The sequence below is a fragment of the Penicillium coprophilum genome (genome assembly GCF_028826855.1).
Source record: "Penicillium coprophilum strain IBT 35676 chromosome Unknown utg000006l_segment0_segment0, whole genome shotgun sequence".
NCBI classification, from domain to species: domain Eukaryota; kingdom Fungi; phylum Ascomycota; class Eurotiomycetes; order Eurotiales; family Aspergillaceae; genus Penicillium; species Penicillium coprophilum.
The window spans coordinates 4,025,089-4,044,982 of NW_026622725.1; the positions used below are offsets into that span (position 1 = coordinate 4,025,089).

Genomic DNA, 19,894 nt, shown 5'->3' on the forward strand with positions numbered 1-19,894 from the left:
AAATAAAAATAAAAAAACAAAATAAAGTCAAGTGAACCATGGAAACGTTGTAATCCGGGCACTTTTCAGATCTGACTGTGTCACCTCAGCCACGTCTCTGATTCCCCAGTCGCGATGGAAAGAGCCCTTGTGTCCCTCTCAGAGATCTTGGGTATCGACCTAGGTACTCCTTGTGCATCTGTGTGTTTCGTTGTAATACTTGGGGTTGCATGTCCCCTCGATGTGAGTTATTTGTTACCGTATGTGGTATTTTGCGCACAGGCTACATCTACACAGAGTCTTCCGTTACCTTCCGTCTTGAACTATAGGGTACCTGACATCATGTCCTTCGCTCTTAATAAGCGTGGTCCCCGGGCCCAAGTTAGTTCATCTTATATAGCCCGAGGCTGACATCGTTTACCCACTTTGAATCGGAGATCTCATGTGACACTGAGATACAGATATAAGATTGCGCTCTGAGATTACTCTGCGCTATTTGATTTTGTTAATAGATATAATAATAGATTGATTCCAGAATACTGGAACGTCAGCTAGCACTATCGCTAGCTTCTCTTCTTACTGGACCACTGTGTCGGTATTCAGCCGTCCCTTAGCACGTTGAGGACCGTTTCTCTCGATCGATCCTAGGTTCGGTAGGCTAATTTCCTTTCCCTATTTTTTTCTTTCTTACTATGTAACAAGCCTGAGTAAGGATATCTTGGATAGGTCATTCACATAGAAAAAAAACATCGAAAAAATAATGGCACTACATTGTGTTCAAAGAATTATGGAGTACGGAGCCTAATGGGCAAATATCCAAAAAGAAAAAGAAAAAAAAAGTATTCCCCGTAATTTCGGTAAAAACCCAGTCATGACGATCTGGCAATTTCCCTGTAATTTATCCCCCTGTTCGGATCTCGATCTATTTTTTATTCGATTTCTATTTTCTTTTGTTTTATTAGACCCAAATAATAAATATTAAATCCAATATTAAGTTCCTGTACTCCTCTCTAAGCTTCCCGTTTTCAATCTAAAGCCCGAAATGAAAGTAGCCTCGATCCCCTTTGATTTTCCCCCTCCTTTTATATTTATCTCCATTCCTTCATATTTGGATTAACATTCCCACGCTTTATATCCCTTGCGTGTGCGATCTTGCACTTTTTTTTCTTTTTTTGCTTTTCCTGGAAGATTTTATACTGTTCATTTTTGGAGGGGTTCCTTTTTAGTCTCCTCGATATTCCTAAGGTTCATTGACTTTTTTTCTATTTTTTTTTTTTACTTTGGGGAGCAGAGAAGGAAAAGAGAGAAGGTTACTGGTTCACTCTACGGGTTACTCGGGCTCCATCTGAACGCCACACCTTCGCCCCCCCGGGATCTTTGGGTTGGATCTTGGAATCTGGCTCTTCTATCACATTCGGCACGAACAGGTGGAACGCTTTTCCTCAAAGCGTTCCAAACTTGACTTGTGGTTTATTTTCCTCTTATATCGCCTCTACCGCTCAACGTGATGGGGTCTTTGGAAGCCGCACCTAGGCACAGGTTGGTCTCACGACCTCTCAGTCACCTCCATAATGCTGAACCTTCAAACAGAGACCCTTTACCAGCAATAGGTTTTCTAGGGAAAGACGGATCTGGATACACATCCAGACACCCTTCGAGTGCCACTTCTTCTCCAACTCCTCTGATGAGTCCGAACGCCATGTATGGACAATCGCTACCTTATTCCTACGCGAATGCACCTCCAGGCTACATCTCGTCGCCGGAGGCACGTCGCGCCATCGAAGAAGAGAAAGAAAAACACAACCCAAGACAGTCCCTCCCGTCCATCCACGAGGCCCTCGGTGACAATCCTCTCCCATACCCTGCGTCTACCTCCGCTCCACCACCCCCATCCGCACACCCTGCGCCTTCACATCTCATCGGACGACCGAGCGCAGAAGGTCCAGCAGGTCCACCAAATCCCTTTTCGACTGGACCGACAGGATCCTTGATGCGGGAACCCGGTTTCCCCCATCAAGCTCAGTTACAGGATGCATCGCGCTCCAATCTCGCCTCCATCAACACCGATTCACGCAACCCTTCACTGCACTCCATCAGCACGGGCAAGTCCCCTACGCAAAGCGTCAACACAACCAACACCTCGGTTGGTTCGCAAAATTCAGGGTATGAGTACAGTGCGCCAACCTCCGCCGGTAGTGTGGCTTCGCCCAACGGTTACGGCCATTTCCCTCCCAATTACTCGTTCCAACCTCAGTCTGGCCACTCATATCCTCCCCCCTACGACAATCGCACCTACATGGGCGCACCGCGGGTGGAAGAAGTCAAGGGTGGATTTGTGGGTCGACCAGGTCCTCCCCATAACGACTCTGCCAAACGGCATCTGGATGTCTATGATGTGGAGTCATCTTTGAATGAGGTATGGATCGTCCCTTTTTTTTTCTATTTCTTTTCTTTCCAAATCCCTTGAGATCGTTTCTATTTCTGAACCGTAATGCGCAAAATTGAGATATGGGTTGTCAAATCTCCCGAAATTACATGTGGACTGACATTGTGGAACAGATCGCTGAATTGAGTACGCGAACCCTAGACTTTTCACGGCACTACGCGGCTCGCGCACATCAGACGCAGAGATCTGGCCCATTATTAGGGTCCCTCCCCTCGCTAAATGAAGTGGAGGATATGCTTCACATGCAACGGCGGAACCAAGATGCCCTGATTCGGATACGTACAGCCGTGGTGAACCAAGAACAGGCTCTTGCCGAGCAAATGGCTCAGCGAAAGGCATTCAAGACTGAAGATGACCACATGGCGATGTACCAGGAAGAATTCAAAGGCACCGGCGGGTTTGCAGGCGCAGACCCAAAGAAACGGCGTGGAGTAAGTTCTGGGCTATCATTTTCTTCCCCCTTGACCTGGTCAACAGTGGTTGACACCTTGTCACTCCACATGAATACAGGCTAACCATGTTTTGCAGAAAGCGGCCCCTCCTGGACGTTGCCACAGCTGTAACCGAGCCGAAACACCAGAATGGCGTCGGGGCCCTGATGGGGCCCGGACGTTGTGTAACGCCTGCGGTCTACATTACGCCAAGCTCACTCGCAAGATGGGCGCTCACAAGGCGGCAAGCCTGGGTTCAAATCTGAAGCCCAAGTCGGTTCTTGACTCCGCCTCACCAACCAGTCATTAAGATTTTTTTTTCACGTGGCGTTGAAAAAGGTGGGAAATAGAAGGCAACGGAGTTCATCGGCCATTTTCTTTGGAAATGCTATCTTGCCCGGTTTGGCATCTTTTTTTCTCATCTCTTCCCTTTGTGATCTTTATTTTTCTTTTGTTTGGGATTTTTCCTCGGTGCTCTTATATAATACCCCCCACAACAGCTTCCTACTGGGAGAAAAACGGCTCTAGCATAGATATCCCCCTTTGATGATTCAATAGCCATTGGCCTGGTCTGAAGATTGGTTTCTTTACTTTTCTGATCCCCCTCCCCCCCTTTTACCCGTTTCCCTCGATCTTCTCAATGCCGTTATATGGTTTATACCCTTTTTTTCTTCTTTTATGTTTGAGTATGTCCCTGATATGTGTGTACGATCTCTTAGCGTTACATTTGTGGTTCATTGATGGTTTCTAGTTGATATATGATATTCGATCTTCAGGTCTTTCACCCGTAGCTTCGGCCGTGAGTGCTCGGCACCGTTCTCCAAAATTATATTTACGCCCATATGGCATGATTTCACGGGTTTTCCTGGATTCCAGTTCTAGTTTCTACTGGGCGTTCAGCCACATGCGTTGTGGCGATAAAAAAAACTATGGCATGATTCCTTGGCTTTTTGAGGAAGCCCGATTCGCTATACAATCTAGAGTGTGCGTGCAGACAGGCTAATATAGAGGAAATTAATATTTAATAAAAATTTGTCAATTAATTTAGATGGTTTCAGATCTTTGTATTTCGTATGTTGTATAATGGTTGAACTGATCCCTTCCGTTCCAGATAGAAATTCTCTATAGATAGATATCTATATGACCGTTAAATCGGTCAAAACTACCTGAGATTGAGCCGATTCAACTAGCGGGGTTGGACTGCCATCATTCGCTGCAGGTATTTGTGTTCAGATAATCAGATCCGATCTAAAGGGGATCGGGATCGGGCATGAGATCTCAGAGACTATTTAGATTAATTACAGATTAAATACGTATAATTAGTACATCGTTCAATGCATATAAGCAATCTACTAGGTACTATATGATGTAACAGATCCAATCTAAATACTCTATTTACTTCCTCCGTGCTCCGTACGAAGTACAGACCGCCACATTCCGCTTCGTAAGGAATGTAACGGAGGACTCCGTTGTGGATAAAAGGGCGCGTCTCAAGATTTGTCATTTGAGGTCGATACGAAGTATTGACAGAATCTTCCACATGGGGAATCCATGTTCGGAGGAATCCTATCTGGTCGCTCCGGACTGGAGAGTTTCCATAGTCCGGCTGCATTCACTAGACTCACTTAGGAAGTAGCAATTTACTTACTCGCATTTAAAAGATGAATATTTCGAGGCTTCTTTGTCTTGTATTTACTTTTTTTTTTTTTGCTAGTTTAACGGGTGGGGACTATATCGGAATATTAGTCCAGAATTTTAGAAAAAGGAGCTAGTAGGGTTGGCATCGAATCGATCGAGATTTGAGATCCCAGATCCCACGTTCGTCTATCTCTGTGGGGATCTATTAGTCCTACCCTATACAGACACCCTTTCTCTATTACTAGTGTACTCCGTCTATAGATATGCATTTAGCGATAGATCAGACTTCAAGGCGAAAGGAAAAAAAGCAGAAAAGGCAAAATGCTCCGATCCCAACTTGGAAAGAGCCATAGAATGTGCACCCCTTTTGGGACGTGCTGACTCATCTCATTCGGCCGGGGCCTGGTCTAGGGTGGACACCTGGGGCAGCTTTTGATGTTCCTCTGAACATGGCCTGATGCTTCTTGCCACAGAACGGAATCCAGAATCGACCCAATTTTCCTTGTCCAAGCGAATCTCATGTCTACCATCTTTGAGCACTGTTTAGAATGGTCCCGAGAGCCGACCGAGTCAACCCCGGGAAAGCCGCTCATGTCCAGATCAATTTTATACACCGTTTCGAAAGAGTCTAGGCAGTCTCAGGGCACATCATACGGTGATGAGATAGGTGGCGTCACAAGTCATATGGAATTTATGGATTCGCCGTGAAAATCTCCATATCGTACCAGAGAATCCTGAAGAAAAAAACGAGCTAGCGAACTTTGGCGTATCCATTCCCGGCGTCTGGAAAACACTGCCAAAGTCCACTCGGCATATAAGGGAAAATGTGAAAGAGGGCGCTCCGTATACGGATTACACACGGAGAAGGAATAGCATTATGGAACCATCCCCACAAACTAAAACATGTAACATTCTGGGTGGACATCCTACGATCTCCCTTTTTTGGATACTCCGTACACCGATTTATAGTGTACAACATACATCAGAGGTTTTACCTAGAAAAAAAGTCTCTGGCACAAAGTATTTTTCTGCTGTCTACCTATAAGACTGGGAAGGGAAAAACTCTCCTCGAGATATTCAAGGAGAATAACCGAAAAGCCCCCGGAAAAGACCACCTGAGAGCCCTGCAAGAAAGACATCACAATGCGGCATAAGCGGCCGTCTACTCTTGTACTCCGTAGATGTTGATTGGAAAAAATTACTATGACGCTATTGAGATTCCATGGCCTGTGCTATCTGGCCCATAAGCCTTGGATCGGTGACCGATACAAACTCTATCTAAGATCGAGCACGGAGTACGAAGTAGAGATCGCATTCAATAACTTGCTGCAGTGAACTGCAAACTGTCCGTTGGTGGAGACGGCAAGGACGGCGACGCCGGCGACGGGTTCTCCCTTTTTGTCAGCACTCTGTTTCGAAGAATTGTCGGTGTGTGCCTGTGAATTGGTCCACGCGAGCTAACCTCGTGGTACTCCGTATCTTGTAGATTGTCAGGAGCTAAGGAGACGCAGGTGGTAGATCGGTATTTAAATCGGGTTCTCGGGCCTCCCGCGCCATGCCGAGCTAGGAGGTACATTGGGGGATGGGTGGCCTAAGTGGAGTGTAAGGTTCTTGTTCTTTGGGTGTTCTTCTGTCTTCCCTGCCTTAGCTGGTTGAAGTATATGGTGGCATGGTATTGCTCATGTAATACGGAATAAGGAGTACAGTACAGAGTATACAATATAGACACTCGGACTTGGCCGTAGAAGATGCACTAGGATAACGGACTTGCATTAGTATTCCGAATCTGTACCTCCTATATGCATGTATATATTATTGTATAATTTTTCTGAAATGCAGACATTACATTACCAACTGCAGCGGATCTATCCGAAACGCCCAAGTTTATCACCCTAGATGTGTGTTCTGTAGTACAAAATACCAAGGGTGGAAGAATATCATGATCATCTTCTTCACCCAAATTCAGATATTTGATCTGTAGATTATAGAGCCTAATCGATCCTTAGATCAACCAATCATATTGTGATTGGATGGGGGATCGTGCCGCCCAATTCCTTCGCTTTCGCTTTGTATTTTGATTCCTTACGTGTGAGACTGGATCTAGCGGCCGACTCCACATTGAAATCGAGTTTTGACTGGAGATACCCTTCTTTTTGTGGAAAGTCTATCTGGTTACAACCAATAGAAGACCGTGAGGCCAACGACTGGGAACTATTGATTTCAATGTTGGGGTCTCTTGGATTTCTCGCAATTTTCCATCTGTGTATTTTGTATAGTAATGGCGGTACATGGTATATTACTTGGGTAGACACACAGGGAGGTATTCTGCATGCATGTTTTTCAAATATTCAAGTCTGCACGAGATGGAGCAGCTGCATCTGCCCGAAACCCCAGATTGATCACTCCGTACCCGAGATCTCCCGGGAGATGGCTTGCAGATACACTGTGTATCTTTGAATTTGGATTTGGAGAAAAAGGAGGCAACCACTTTTAAAAACCACTAGTCGTGCATGAAAGTTTCAAATCGTAGAATTTCAGCCCCGCCCAGATCTTGATGATGCAGTCCATAGGTGCAGGAGATCCTTACTCAATGCGAACATCCTGTGATCTGAGATTGGCGCCAAGTGCCATTGTTGAAATTGTGGCGGTGAGCTTTGGAATGTATAAGGCAGAACTAGTACCCCGTCATACCCGTCATGAAAAGGGCTAGGGGCAGGTCTATCGAGTTCTTCGGCATGTGAGATCCTGTGTCAGTGAATTTGATGGGCTCAGGCCACGTCACGCGTCTGAACTCATTTTGAGATGTCCATTCTCTATGCGAGTCTGGTGTGTATCTCACGCGCAGACATTGTCTGCTGTAAACCGGAACCAGTTCATATGTCGGTGTGGTGGAGACGGCATAGTTCATTCAATATGGCTTGGGTTTTCGGTGGGATCCGCGCGATAGGCGCCTGGAGTGGGACAGGTTCATTCCCATGGAGGTGGGATGCGAGAATATCCAATATAGCCGTAGACCCACTGTCAAGAACTACTATCTATGACCGTGTCTCACAATGGATTGATCTTTAGGGGTAAGGGTTATCGTGGGTCCAAAAAGGGTGAAAGTTGAGGACAAAAAGGAGCTATGGAATCTTCCGAAGGTTTCGGGGAGAAAATGAGTATAGTTCTAGAATCAGAGTTGCTCTACAAATCTTCCAATCTTGGCTATATTGAACTCCGTACATATATTGCAATTAAGCTGCGAAATTAAATCCCGATCCCGATCTGCAATTCTAGTGGGCATAGCGGGACATCTATAGATCGCACGTGGCTTTAGCTCGGCTAGAGCTGCAATTCTTGAGATCTTTATTTTCTTTCAACTGGCTGCAGCAATACATATTGTCTTCATTTTGGAGATTAAAAGAAAAGAAGCACTTCGTATTCCGTACATACGGAGTACTCCGTGAATGAATACATTAGTAGTTTCTTGGCGTTCGGCTCTCCACCCGACCCGCGTGGCCTGGAATGGACCCATGGTTCGATGGCTTTTAGCTCGGACCTGGATCTCGGGCCGATTTCCGCCACAGAACCTCATGGATTTACTTAGAAGCGTCCAAGGTTATGTCTATACCATCCAACCATTCACCTTCTACCGCCAAAAAGCTCGCGCAACCGAGTTGATATAGTCGATCCCATCTTTGCGCCATGTATCAGCCTCCATATGACTGGTAGTATCGAGACAGAGATCAACGGGCTTGTTTTTGGAATAAGAATCCCAATATACAGGCGCTTTCACAGCACCCAGGTTTGGATCGAGGTCGTGGATAAAAGATGCCCACATGCTTGTCATCATCGAACTGAGGTCAATGTACGACTGCGGCACTCCGGCAAACGGTTTGCCGTCGTGATATCCTAGTCCGGCAATGTTGTGGAACACAAATGATACTTCCTCGAAATGAGTCACGCCCGAAAGGGGTGGTACATCTGCCGAGCGCACATTGAACCGGTAGCAGTATGCTGGGGTTAATGTCTCGGCCCACGCTTCACACTGTCGCCGGCGATTTGCGTGCATGGAGTAGTCACCTCCGAAGGCTGATGTGCGGCGCCATTGGTAGCCATTTGAAGGCACGCGCTGGTCTCCGAGATATGCTGGAATGCCTTGCGAGGGGTCGTCAGGGTAGAGTTCAAGGATACGCTTGGCTACAGAGGCGGGTGTTTGGAAGTTGAATCCACCGTCTGGGTGGCTTAGCTGCTGAGTTCAACGTAGAAGATTTGTATACATACCTGTCAAGTATTGATACCATTGTTCTGTGGTGTTAATTCCTGTAGGCCCGAATGCTGTTCCTTCGTCTGTGTTACTGCCAGCAATAATTGGAACTTTCACGAATGCATGTTTATTCAGTTGAATGCTACCCCAGTTCTGCATCAAGTCCCCGTCCACAACCGGTGAGAAATTGTATTCAGAGTAGCCGTCTGTGCCATTTAAAACAGTGTTAAGTGTCTCAAATGGTACTTTCCGAAGGCACTGCAATGAGTCCACGACATCTGAGCAGCCTACCTTTGAGACCAATTTGTTGTACTTCAATTGAAAGGCCGTATGGTTTGCCGCTCTTGGGGCTATCGACCCTCCAGACTGCATGATGCCGGCCCGGAACAGCTTGTCGTCTCGTCCGTTGTATGCTGTAAGATGATAACCTACTGACATGGCGCCTGCCGACTCGCCCCATATGGTGACTTTCCGGGGATCGCCGCCAAAGGCGTCGATGTTTTCCTGGACCCATTGAAGCGCCAGCCTCTGATCTCTCAACCCAAGATTGGTATTTCCGCTGCTGGAGACTTGACTAGAGCTTATAAAGCCCCATGCTGATAGTCTATAGTTCAGTGTGACAGCTATGAACGGTTTGCCTTGTATCCTAATTAGACTAGGCTTCCAAGTATCCAAAGAGAGGATGAGATGCCTACCAATTTGATACGACTTTTTCACAATGAAAGACATGTTGTAACGTCCATCGGACCCGGAGCCTGAAGCAAATCCACCGCCATGAATCCACACCCCAACAGGAAGTTTCGAGTCTTTGTTGACCGATGAACTCCGGATCACGTTCAGGGTAAGACATGCTTCTGACTGAGGGTACCAAATCGAGTCGGGCTAATTTTCGCATTGGTGAGGATTACATTGGGACATAATCGAAAGAATTGTACTCACACCATACCCAACACAAATATCCGAATACTGTGTCGCATCGTGTGTATCACTCCAACTCGCATTCAATGACTGCGGCACAGTAAAGCGCAAATTACCCACTGGTTGCTGAGCATAAGGCATACCTAAGAAGAAATCCTGGTTGTAGGTTGAGCTTCGCACTCCAGTATAAGTTCCATTGCGCACTGTCACCGTGGGCGATGATCCTATAGGAACAGCGTGGACTGTCCATAAGAGAAAGCCGGTCGCAAATCCCAACATAATGATATAAATTGACACACTCTTACCCACTCTACTCTCATTGTGTGTTGTTTCGAGTTTCATCTTATAGTGTACAACGGCATCGGAGGTCTGAGGACGTGCGGGGGGGGAGTCCATACAAGGCCCGGATTGCCGAGAATCGGCACTTGATCGTCTCACCGGCTGCTATGTGCTCCATTCAGGAATCATCATAGGCTACGGTGGTATACATTGAGAGAGGCAGAATAATCTCAACCTATTCATTCATCAATATATCCTCGGGATGTTCGGATTTTCTTTCATGGCTTCTCAAAAGTTTGGCGGACAATTGCCTACTTTGGTCGTAGCTATTGATCCATCCGAAGAGTACCCAAGACTTTTCTAGCTTTTGAGGTTAGCCTTGTAGATTCATAGATTTGAAGAATGTGGGCAAAAAGAGATAGTTTAGCAGTTACCACATGCTTCTGATAGTACACAAGCATCAAATTTAGCGAGAAGAGTAGATATTGGAACATTCGTAAGAGGAATCCCCGGACGAAGCACCAAATAAGTCGATGTGTGACATGAAAGCACTTGTCCTTTGTATGACAGCAAGATCGCAGGGTTCCTAAAATCCTGAAATCGAACAAAGTTAGACAAAGTGCAACAGACCGAAACAACAAACCGATGGGCATGTAACGGTAACAGTTGGAACCCGATGAGCAATACACATAAGTAGGTATACATGTACATAGATTTTGTTTGCGCCTTGGAAGCAGAATAGAAGATATAATAAGAACAAACTGCCACTATAAATACAAGATCTGAAGAGTAAATCATCTCATCAGCGATGTGTTGGTCATTATCAACCCGCCCTCGCACCGAGGCAGCAATTCAACTTGAATCCGAGGAAACAGCCGCCATTATCGCAGTCACGCAGGGTTTCCTCGCAGCATTGAGCACCAAGTCGCGTGCCGATTTCGAAAAACACTGTATCCGAGCAGGAGGAATGACACTCTCGCCTCCCTCCCCGACTCCCCTACGCTTCTGTACGATTGGTTCCTTCGTTGAACATGTCGCTGGCCTCAAAGATGACATCGATGAACGTATCTGGGATCTGGAGGTGAAGGTACATGACACAGGAACCCTGAACTTGGCCGCTGTGTGGGCGCCATTCCGGTCGAAGATCAATGGCGTTGTGGATCATGTTGGTGTGGAACTTTTTATTTTACATAAACTCAACGGCGAATGGAAGGTGACTGGGCTGGCAGACTCGTGCCGGTTGCCGACTGAGGAGGAAATGCTGCTGGAATGAGCAATTTTCTTGGAGACACTTGAGGAATGAGAAAATTAAAAATCATCAGATGCTGCGACAAAGAGGGCTGCCTCCAATTGTCATGAATATGTGCAAATAGTTTCAGGTTTCCACCATACATGCTTACACCTTGGATATCTATTTATATATGTGTGTGTGTGTGTGAGTGGGTGTCTCGGGTTTAGGCCTTCTTGCCTCGGAGAAGCTCCCATCCGACTGACCCCTTTTTGCCTTCTTTAACTGTCATCTCCTCAACGGCCTTCACTAGATCGTATGTGATCTCCTCAGACACAACACTGTCTTGCTTGTAGTCAGGATGTTTGGCTACAAACTCACGGATCCAACGAGCCCCAGTCCAAAGAGTTCCATCGGCTCGCTTCCGGATCAAATCAAGATAGCTGGCCAGGAAACACCTAGTCTCGACGTCAACATTGACGCTGTTGAGGTAGGACTCAACAAGCGGGATAAGACCCGGGAATGATCCGTCTGCGCATCCATTCACAATATCATCGATGGTCATAAGGTCAAACTCTGTCTCAACGGGACCAAGAGGGGGCGATGGAGGCGGAGTGTTCACAGCCGATGATGTCGTAGAGGAGAAAGTGCTGCCGTTCGTCGACTGCTGTGCGCTTCTGGGCACCCTGCGAGGGAACGGGTCCTTGCGGAACCAGAACTTCCGATCAAGGACAGCGTTGCGAGCGTGGGCCGTCTCCATATTCTCTGTAGTACGCTGGATCGGGATGTAGAAATTGAGATCGAAGCTGAGGATGGCACGAGTGATGAGGACGATGAAAATGCTGAATGCGGCGTTCTCAAAATCCGTGATTTGGATCTCCATAGACCGGAACTCAACTCTCCAGCCAATATCACTATCCGGTGGCGGCGGCTTGAAGCGCATGTGCTGCCAATTAGTGGACTGTAAATTCTCAAAGTGGTCACTCTTGTTAAGATCTAGTTCCTCGAGATCTTCAGAGAAAATGACCAAGGGATCACGAATAAACAAGTGTGCAAAATGCGTCGCAAGTAGATCATCCATTCCCCCGTCCATGAGGCGTTTCTTAATATCCTCATCAACAACTAAATCAGGATCGAAGTATTCTTTCCGAAGACGAGGATCCTGGGATATGTAAGTCGAATTAGAGGCATATCGCGACTTGGGAATTCTCCACCGGTCGTTTTTGAGAGGCTGCAAGAGATTAGTTCGGTGAGCCAAGGGTATCATTCCGGAAAACTTACAGCTTCGCCAAGTTCCTCAGGTGTCCTGTCATCGACTGCATTGCCAATTTGGTTCCATCGCACATCTGTGTCCACGAGAAAACCTTTATAGATGGGAGTAGCGGCGGTCAGGGCCAGAAGAATGGGACCCAAAGGACTCAGTTGATCATAAAGTCTTCTGCCCTCTGTCATGTTCTTTGCCTGAAAGGTGATCTGCAAGCAACAGCTGCCCATTCCAAATGCCATGGCGTCCATATAAACATGATCGTCCTTGGCTGCGCCGTTGCGGACGTCGTCATCCTCGGGCCAATTATGAAGATCGTAATTAACTGTTGGATCCTTGAATGGCCTGGGCGTATTTGTATCATGGAAAACAGGTACATTCAGTTCGACCTTGCGACCTCTTCGGGATCGAATGTTGGCGGCCAGAGTAGGGAATCGGATATGGGGGTTGGCAATCTCATCGGGAACAAACTGCGAGCGGAGAGCTGGTCCAGACGGAGGATAATATGGCTGGATGTAGTCATCCTTGGTCCCTAGGCGAGGGAAGGTCGTTAGGGTGATGGGGACTTCATTGGGAGCCATGTGTGCTTTCGCAACTTCTCGTCTTGAAGTTTATTAGCATGTTTCAGGTCAAGTCATCTTGCTAAGGGAGCTGACCTCCACTTCATATTGGACTCCACCTTGAGTAGGTCTTTAAACCCGATTCCCCAAGGTTGTCCAGGAGTAGCCTCCAACATGAACCTTCCAAATTCAGGATGAAAATGAGGCGGCTCCTCTCCAGCACTGATTGGTGTCAGATACGCCAGTCCCCGATTGACATCAAATCACACTCACTGGTCCCCAGTTGCGCTGTCCTTGCCGGAATCAGACTTCCACAACGCCTCATCTCTTGCTAGTGATTTCAAGATTTCAGCCTGGGCTAACGATAGCCGTGACTTCTTCGCCGCATCATCAAGAGCTACCACGAGGTATTCAACCTATCATAGAAGAAAGAATGTGAATCAACGATTGCGACCGAGAAACACCATGCGAACCAGAACTACATACCTCGTCACCCCAAAGGAGAGCATCGCGTTCTTTGCCTCGTGCCCTGCGCCAATTGGCAAGTAATTGCTATTCAAGTCAGACACCTTGAGGTTGTTTCCTTGCCGGCCTAGACAAATCGAGGATGAGCGGCATACCTCGATACCCCACTGCCGCACCTGGCCCGCCTTTTTCTTGGCTTCCGGCCATTCCAGCGCTGTTCCAAGTGCTCTGCCATGGCATTAGATGAATTTCGAAGAGCAGGTCAAGTCAAAGCACATACAGAAGTCCCATTGCGTCAAAGATGTAGGTCCCAAGCTCAACACGCAAAATATCCCCAAGTATAGGGTAAAAGAGTCGAGACAATATAGAAAGGCCGAAGAAGAACCGATGATCAAAGAGATGTAGACCTGCGCATAGTCCCTTTTCTAACTGATTCTCTGTACTTCCTGGCAAATCGCAATGAGGGGTCGATTTTTCGGTGGCCGGCCGATTTTCTGGCGGGGGCGGCGATAACGGCGGGAGTTTTATTTCCCTGGGAACTTTGCACTTGGATTATTAATCATGATTTGTCACCTGAAACCTTGAGAGAGTAGTCATTTGTATCACTATTTATATAGAAGATGACTTCATTGAACCGGAGAAGTTGTGAATCTGGAGTGTTTGAATGTGTATAGAAAGGCCTGTGGTGATATGAGACCCTGCACTTGCGTCTTCAAGGATCATCGGGGCGTCTATCATAGGCCCGAGCGTTGTATAAGCACGAATAGGAAAGAAAACAAAGATGCAGATATGTCAAGTCCATTATTAATGAAATTAACTTACATGATGGATATGTTGCACATGCGATGCTAAGCTATAGAGACAATATGTACAACATATAAGATATGGTAAGTCAATGCCTCAATTTGAAAGGATCACGAGTATAGGAGATATCATGAGCATAAGGGGATGTATTGATGTGGTTTCACAATGACTGCGTCAGATGTGTAAAGTAAGTATCACGTTATAATGCAATTTTGTACAAGATGTATGGGTATTCTTCTATGTTGTAGAGAGAAGCTATCTAGGTAGCTCTTGAAGAACTATAACATATACGGTATTTATAGATTTCGGGCTTGTTCAATGTACCTACACCATATGTGTTTTGCTTATCATGTCAATATATACCTTTCAGAATGAGCGTAATATCGTGCATACCACCAATCGGCAGCAATATAGCTGATAAAGCTGACAGCTTTAGGCTTATAAAGCCGCACATGATCATTGGATGCAGGACTACACTTACATGTGCTCGAGCTATCCCAAATGACGAGTTGTCCACGGACACATGTTTGACTCAAGAAGTATGTCGACTTGGATAGCATGCAAGGTACCAATCGAGCCAATGTCAAACAGAGCACCAAATTACGGATGCAAGTGTTGCCCAGGTAGGTGAAGAAGATAAAGTGGCCGATTTTTATGAAAGGTCCCAACGCCAAAAGGCAATCCATAAGCAGTTTCGGTGGATCTATTATTTACATATTCTGCTGCTTCAGCAGCAGTACCGACTGCGCATACTAGCAGTCCCACAATTCAGTTGCTCCGGGCACCGTCCTTGGCGGCACGCAGCTCGTCCATCTTGGCCACACGCTTCTTGAACTCTTCGTACTGGCACTTCTCATATGAGTGGCGTTCATTCTAGAGGAGGAAAAGAGGAAAGTTTTAGCTGGCTAGCTCTGGAAAGCGCTCTGGTCGCATCGGGTTGTGCTGGAACATCAAAACGAAGGATCTCGTACCTCGCACTTCCAGGGAAGGTAGTACTCTGCTTGCCGGCATCGGTTCAACGGAATCAGCAGATGTGCGCATGAATCTCTGTACTGCATGGGAAGACGTGCTTCCGACATTTCCTGGCGGGTTGCTGGAGTCTGGTCAGCCTTCCTGCTAGAGCTTTTAATTGTTGACCAATGGCCTTGGAATCTTACCGGAGGTCTCCGACAGGCCCACGGCGCTTTTAACCGTTTCAATGACAGTCATTTTGTCGAGAATTGAGGGGTGGAAAGGCAAAGAGCGGGGAAACTGAGGCAGGACGGCGTGGTTGGCGATTCCCGCTCAGTTGAGGTTCCTGCTGGCCCGATATTGGTCACATGACATATAGTCACATGACCATTTTCCGAAATGGGACTAGCGCGCACTTTACGCGTCCAGCGCGTATCTGGGATGCCACCCCCAGCTCCGCCGTATCGTGTCTCTACGTTCTCGGTCCGGATTTTCATTGCGTGCAATGCATCAAGTGCTGAAGAATTATTAAAACAATCAACTTGTGGATCATCTAGGGGTGACGTTTCGGCTCTAACGTGGATGTGTGCTATATCGCTTCTCGGGAACCTACTGAATTGCAGCGGTGAACGGCGACTCACATTATGGCGGGGATTGACACCATCTACTCTGCTACTTATAGCAGTGTAAGCATACTTCTAACTTAAAATTTCCATCCCGCGACGCGGTATCATTCTCCGTGTTGAATGCGAGCACAGCTGACGTTCTCACTCTCAGGTCCCCGTTTACGAGTTCAAGCTCGAAAATGACAGTGTGATGAGAAGGCGAGGGGATGACTGGGTCAATGCAACACACATCCTCAAAGCTGCAGGTTTTGATAAGCCTGCACGAACGCGCATCCTCGAACGAGAGGTTCAGAAGGGGGTACACGAGAAAGTCCAGGGAGGCTATGGCAAATATCAGGGTATGTCTTGGGGATCTACCAGATCTAAAAAGGAGTATCAGCTTACTGACGGAAAATTCTTTCAGGAACATGGATCCCACTTCCGGAAGGTCGCCAGCTTGCGGAACGCAACAACATCCTTACAAAGCTAGCCCCGATTTTCGATTATGTTGCTGGAGATCACAGTCCCCCACCAGCGCCAAAGCACACATCAGCTCCATCTAAACCTAGGGCACCGAGGAAATCGGCCGCCGCAAACCGTGCTGCCGCTGCGGCCGCGGCTGCCGCAGCAGCAGCAGCTTCAGAGACTCTGAAAGTCGTTCAACCTCAGCACAGCATGGGTCCCCCAACCATTCCACAAGATCACTATGAAATGAATGCAGGGTTCGACGATAACGAGTCAATTGGACACGCCACAATCGAATCATCATCAATGATTGCAGATGAGGATATGCTTCAAATGTCTCATGGCGGACGGAAGCGGAAGCGTGGAGTGGATGAGGCGACCGCTATGTCCATCAGCGAGCAAGAACACATAATCTACGGTGATCAACTTCTAGACTACTTTATGACAGTGGGGGATGCACCAGAGGCAACACGCATTCCTCCCCCCGAACCCCCTGCTCATTTCCAAGTCGATCGAGCTATCGATGATTCTGGGAACACAGCCCTCCACTGGGCATGTGCGATGGGTGACTTGGGAATCGTACAAGATCTTCTGCACAAAGGAGCTAATGTCAAGGCACTTTCGGAGCATGAAGAGACCCCACTCGTCCGAGCTGTCCTATTTACCAATAATTATGAAAAGAGAACTTTTCCGGCTCTCTTAGATATGCTTCTGGACACTGTCTCTTTCCGAGATTGGTTTGGTGCCACTATATTCCATCACATTGCAGAAAATACTAGAAGCAAGGGAAAGTGGAAGAGCTCACGTTATTATTGCGAAATCCTCCTCGATAAGTTATGCAAGACGTGCTCTCAAGATGAGATACAAATGTTGTTGTCATGTCAGGACCAGAATGGAGATACCGCTGTCTTGGTCGCTGCTCGCAACGGCGCCTTTCGTCTAGTGAACATCCTTCTTGTGCATTGTCACCGCGCTGGCGATCTGGTGAATAACAAAGGGGAAACCGCCAGCAGTATCGCACAACGTTCTCAACATCATGGCCATGACATCCCACCGGCTCCCTCTTCTGTTACCATGGCTAATGAGCATATGGATGCTGAAGTAACCGGTCTTGTGGGCACGGATAGACAGTCCGTTGCTCCAATCCCGGATTCCCCGGCGACATCTGAGCTTCTCTCCAAGATTGGAGCCATCATGGCCGAGGCCAACAAAAAGCTTGCCGTGACCTATGGAAACTCAAAGCTCACCCAACAAGATTCCAATGATGTCGCTAATCCCGAGGCGTTACATGAGCAATTGGAATCCGACCGCCAGAAGATCCAGAAGCAGCTCTCTGCATTGGCGGCTAAGGAGGCCGAACATGAGCGCAGTGACGACCAAGCTGGTCGATATGAAAAATTGCGAGCAAGCTATGAATCCCTTCTTGAGCAAATCCAGCATGCTCGGTTGGCCGAACAGTTTGTCATTACGGAGGTACCCAAACCTACGCCGGCGTCCCTTCAGCAAGATGAATTAATGGCCCGGTATCAACTTGCCCAAGAGCTCTGCTCTGCACAGAAGATACGTCGCAATGCGATCAAGGATTTAGCCCAGCAAACAGCAGATGCGGGTGTGAGCACCAAATTCGATATGCACCGCAAGCTAGTGGCTTTAGCGACCGGACTCAAAGAAGAAGATTTAGACCCTATGGCTGCGGAGTTGGCTGAAACTTTAGAATTTGACCGAATGAACGGCAAGGGCACCACTCCAGAACTAGGGCATCGACGATTGCCATCTCAGAATGAGTCGGCCACTCTCCCTGGACATGGTGTCCCAGTGGATGCTTAAGCACCGTGAGGGCATACATGAACTTGATGTTTGATTATATTTCATGACTCATTGATTTTTTCTTTCCTCTGGCACACTGTCTCAAAGCCAGCAATACCCTGCATCTTCATGTTTTTCTTCGTATCATTGTTTTATCTTCTTCTTTTTCATGCCCTCAAGGCTGATCGACAACTCATCTAGTTGTGATTTTGAGTCCCTTCCTCCATCTGAATGGCATTATGAACTCACAAGCAGACAATGCGGGCACAACCTGTCCAACACTTTCTTTCGTGTGCATCTTTACAGACCATACGAGTGCATGTATCTTGTATATACAACATGGGGAACAATGATTTCATAGGGGGAGATATGAGATATGAAGCCAGGAGGCGCTGAGGTGTACGTTATACATGTATGATTCATTTAGGATGGCAATACGTGTGGTTTATACCACCGTTTGTATGAAATTCTACAGTTGACAATCCAGTTCTTTGTGATTAGAGATCATGATCACCCTACCCCCAGGGTCGTTTGCCATTGTCATGGTTTAGTGGAAGGGTACGATATCGCGTCACATGATTATCATGGGCGATGCATCACAGGAGAAAGCATGTGATGAGAGGTTCTTGTATTTCTACTCCGTACGGAGTACTCCGTAATCCATACCTAGTTAGCAAAGAATCTTTTGTGAATCCTCTGCCTTTGCTCGTATTGTCTAGGTTTTTTGGGACTTTACTGCACTTCAAGTGTTAATTACTTTCTAGAGATTAAAAGCCGCCCAAAATAACTTACACCTTATGGTTTGCGGAACAGCTTCTCATCTCACAGCCCTAGCAAGAGATCGAAGGCTCCGAGGAAGAAAACCCAGCTAGGAAAATTTTGAGATACACGCTAAACTACATAGAGTTCGGCATTCGTCGTCATCCTAGAATACAATGAACAGGGTTGTACAGAGTAATGATGATCATAATAAGATACGATCTCATTACGACCTAGAAGCAAGCATGTCCAGGTTGTTCAGGTAAACCCATTGGCTGGCGCCTGCAGCTTGGCATCAGAGCGAGCGGCTCTAGGGACATTGTCAGGCGTGGAGGGCGGCCACGTCGCGCCGCTAATGGCTAACAGCCAATGGTTTGGCTCTGGATGTGATGGGGATCACTTCAGAGCTGGGTGTGCCCGCTTATTGGTCGATCGGACGAGCCAGTCAGATCTCACCAATGGGTATTCTTCTGTGATGCTGTCAGCTCTGATCAGGCAGTTAGGCACAGAATGGAATAGAGGCCTCAAGTATAAGTCAAGCTGACAAAGCTTGAGTTACCCCAATTTTGCCCAAACATGAGAAACAAAACAAAAGAAGGTGTCAAAGTGAGTCTCTGTTGATATTCCATTGATACATTTCCCTCTCAAAGGAATTGTGCCTGGACAAGGGCGCTAGTACTATTTGGGCCTTATTGTGTTCAATTGTTGCCTCGAGCATCAGGCAACAATCCCCGCCCAGGCCATCCACCATCTCTCTTCTTCTTCTTCTCTCACATCTCAACCCTCCATCTAATCTTCGATTCTTTCTTTTCCTTTTCCCCTCTGCATTCCTTCTTTCTCTGCAGCTCTTCTCGTTTCATGGAAAATATCCTAAAAAGCATTTATCCACTTTGCAAATAGTCCCGATTAGTTCCGCCCCCTGAGGAAAAACCGTTGTGTTTGGCCGAGACCCGAATTCACTGCACTTCTGATCGCCTCGAGGCATAAGTTCATCTCTTCGCCCGGATCCCTGATCTTGTTTTAGCCTCGGCTATTCGCCTAACACTGGGT

General features: G+C 47.1%; 6 protein-coding genes across 6 annotated transcripts; 3 read left to right on the forward strand and 3 right to left on the reverse strand.

The window, feature by feature from the left end:
• Positions 1–1,486: 1,486 nt before the first annotated feature.
• nsdD (GATA-type sexual development transcription factor NsdD) lies at positions 1,487–3,166 on the forward strand (the record flags this gene model as incomplete). The annotated part of the gene is made up of 4 exons (XM_056681650.1): positions 1,487–1,518; positions 1,570–2,395; positions 2,539–2,856; positions 2,954–3,166. 4 exons carry the CDS (start codon positions 1,487–1,489, stop codon positions 3,164–3,166), a joined length of 1,389 nt encoding a protein of 462 aa, XP_056529032.1.
• Positions 3,167–8,122: 4,956 nt separating this feature from the next.
• On the reverse strand, positions 8,123–10,054 carry N7500_010513 (Carboxylesterase type B; the record flags this gene model as incomplete). Its single annotated transcript, XM_056681651.1, has 5 exons — positions 8,123–8,709; positions 8,758–9,336; positions 9,436–9,622; positions 9,680–9,900; positions 9,964–10,054. The coding sequence occupies 5 exons, from the start codon at positions 10,052–10,054 to the stop codon at positions 8,123–8,125; spliced, it is 1,665 nt and encodes a 554-aa protein (XP_056529033.1).
• A 691-nt stretch (positions 10,055–10,745) lies between these two features.
• On the forward strand, positions 10,746–11,210 carry N7500_010514 (uncharacterized protein; the record flags this gene model as incomplete). The annotated part of the gene is made up of 1 exon (XM_056681652.1): positions 10,746–11,210. The coding sequence occupies one exon, from the start codon at positions 10,746–10,748 to the stop codon at positions 11,208–11,210; it is 465 nt and encodes a 154-aa protein (XP_056529034.1).
• Positions 11,211–11,391: 181 nt separating this feature from the next.
• Positions 11,392–13,759, reverse strand: N7500_010515 (glutamate--cysteine ligase; the record flags this gene model as incomplete). The annotated part of the gene is made up of 7 exons (XM_056681653.1): positions 13,735–13,759; positions 13,610–13,682; positions 13,476–13,541; positions 13,263–13,405; positions 13,086–13,211; positions 12,447–13,032; positions 11,392–12,396 (listed from the first exon to the last, which is right to left on the reverse strand). Exons 1-7 carry the CDS (start codon positions 13,743–13,745, stop codon positions 11,392–11,394), a joined length of 2,010 nt encoding a protein of 669 aa, XP_056529035.1. The 5' UTR covers positions 13,746–13,759.
• Positions 13,760–15,026: 1,267 nt separating this feature from the next.
• On the reverse strand, positions 15,027–15,467 carry N7500_010516 (NADH dehydrogenase [ubiquinone] 1 beta subcomplex subunit 7; the record flags this gene model as incomplete). The annotated part of the gene is made up of 3 exons (XM_056681654.1): positions 15,027–15,131; positions 15,230–15,351; positions 15,416–15,467. 3 exons carry the CDS (start codon positions 15,465–15,467, stop codon positions 15,027–15,029), a joined length of 279 nt encoding a protein of 92 aa, XP_056529036.1.
• A 386-nt stretch (positions 15,468–15,853) lies between these two features.
• N7500_010517 (putative APSES transcription factor) lies at positions 15,854–18,106 on the forward strand (the record flags this gene model as incomplete). The annotated part of the gene is made up of 3 exons (XM_056681655.1): positions 15,854–15,895; positions 15,987–16,173; positions 16,239–18,106. The coding sequence occupies 3 exons, from the start codon at positions 15,854–15,856 to the stop codon at positions 18,104–18,106; spliced, it is 2,097 nt and encodes a 698-aa protein (XP_056529037.1).
• Positions 18,107–19,894: the final 1,788 nt, after the last annotated feature.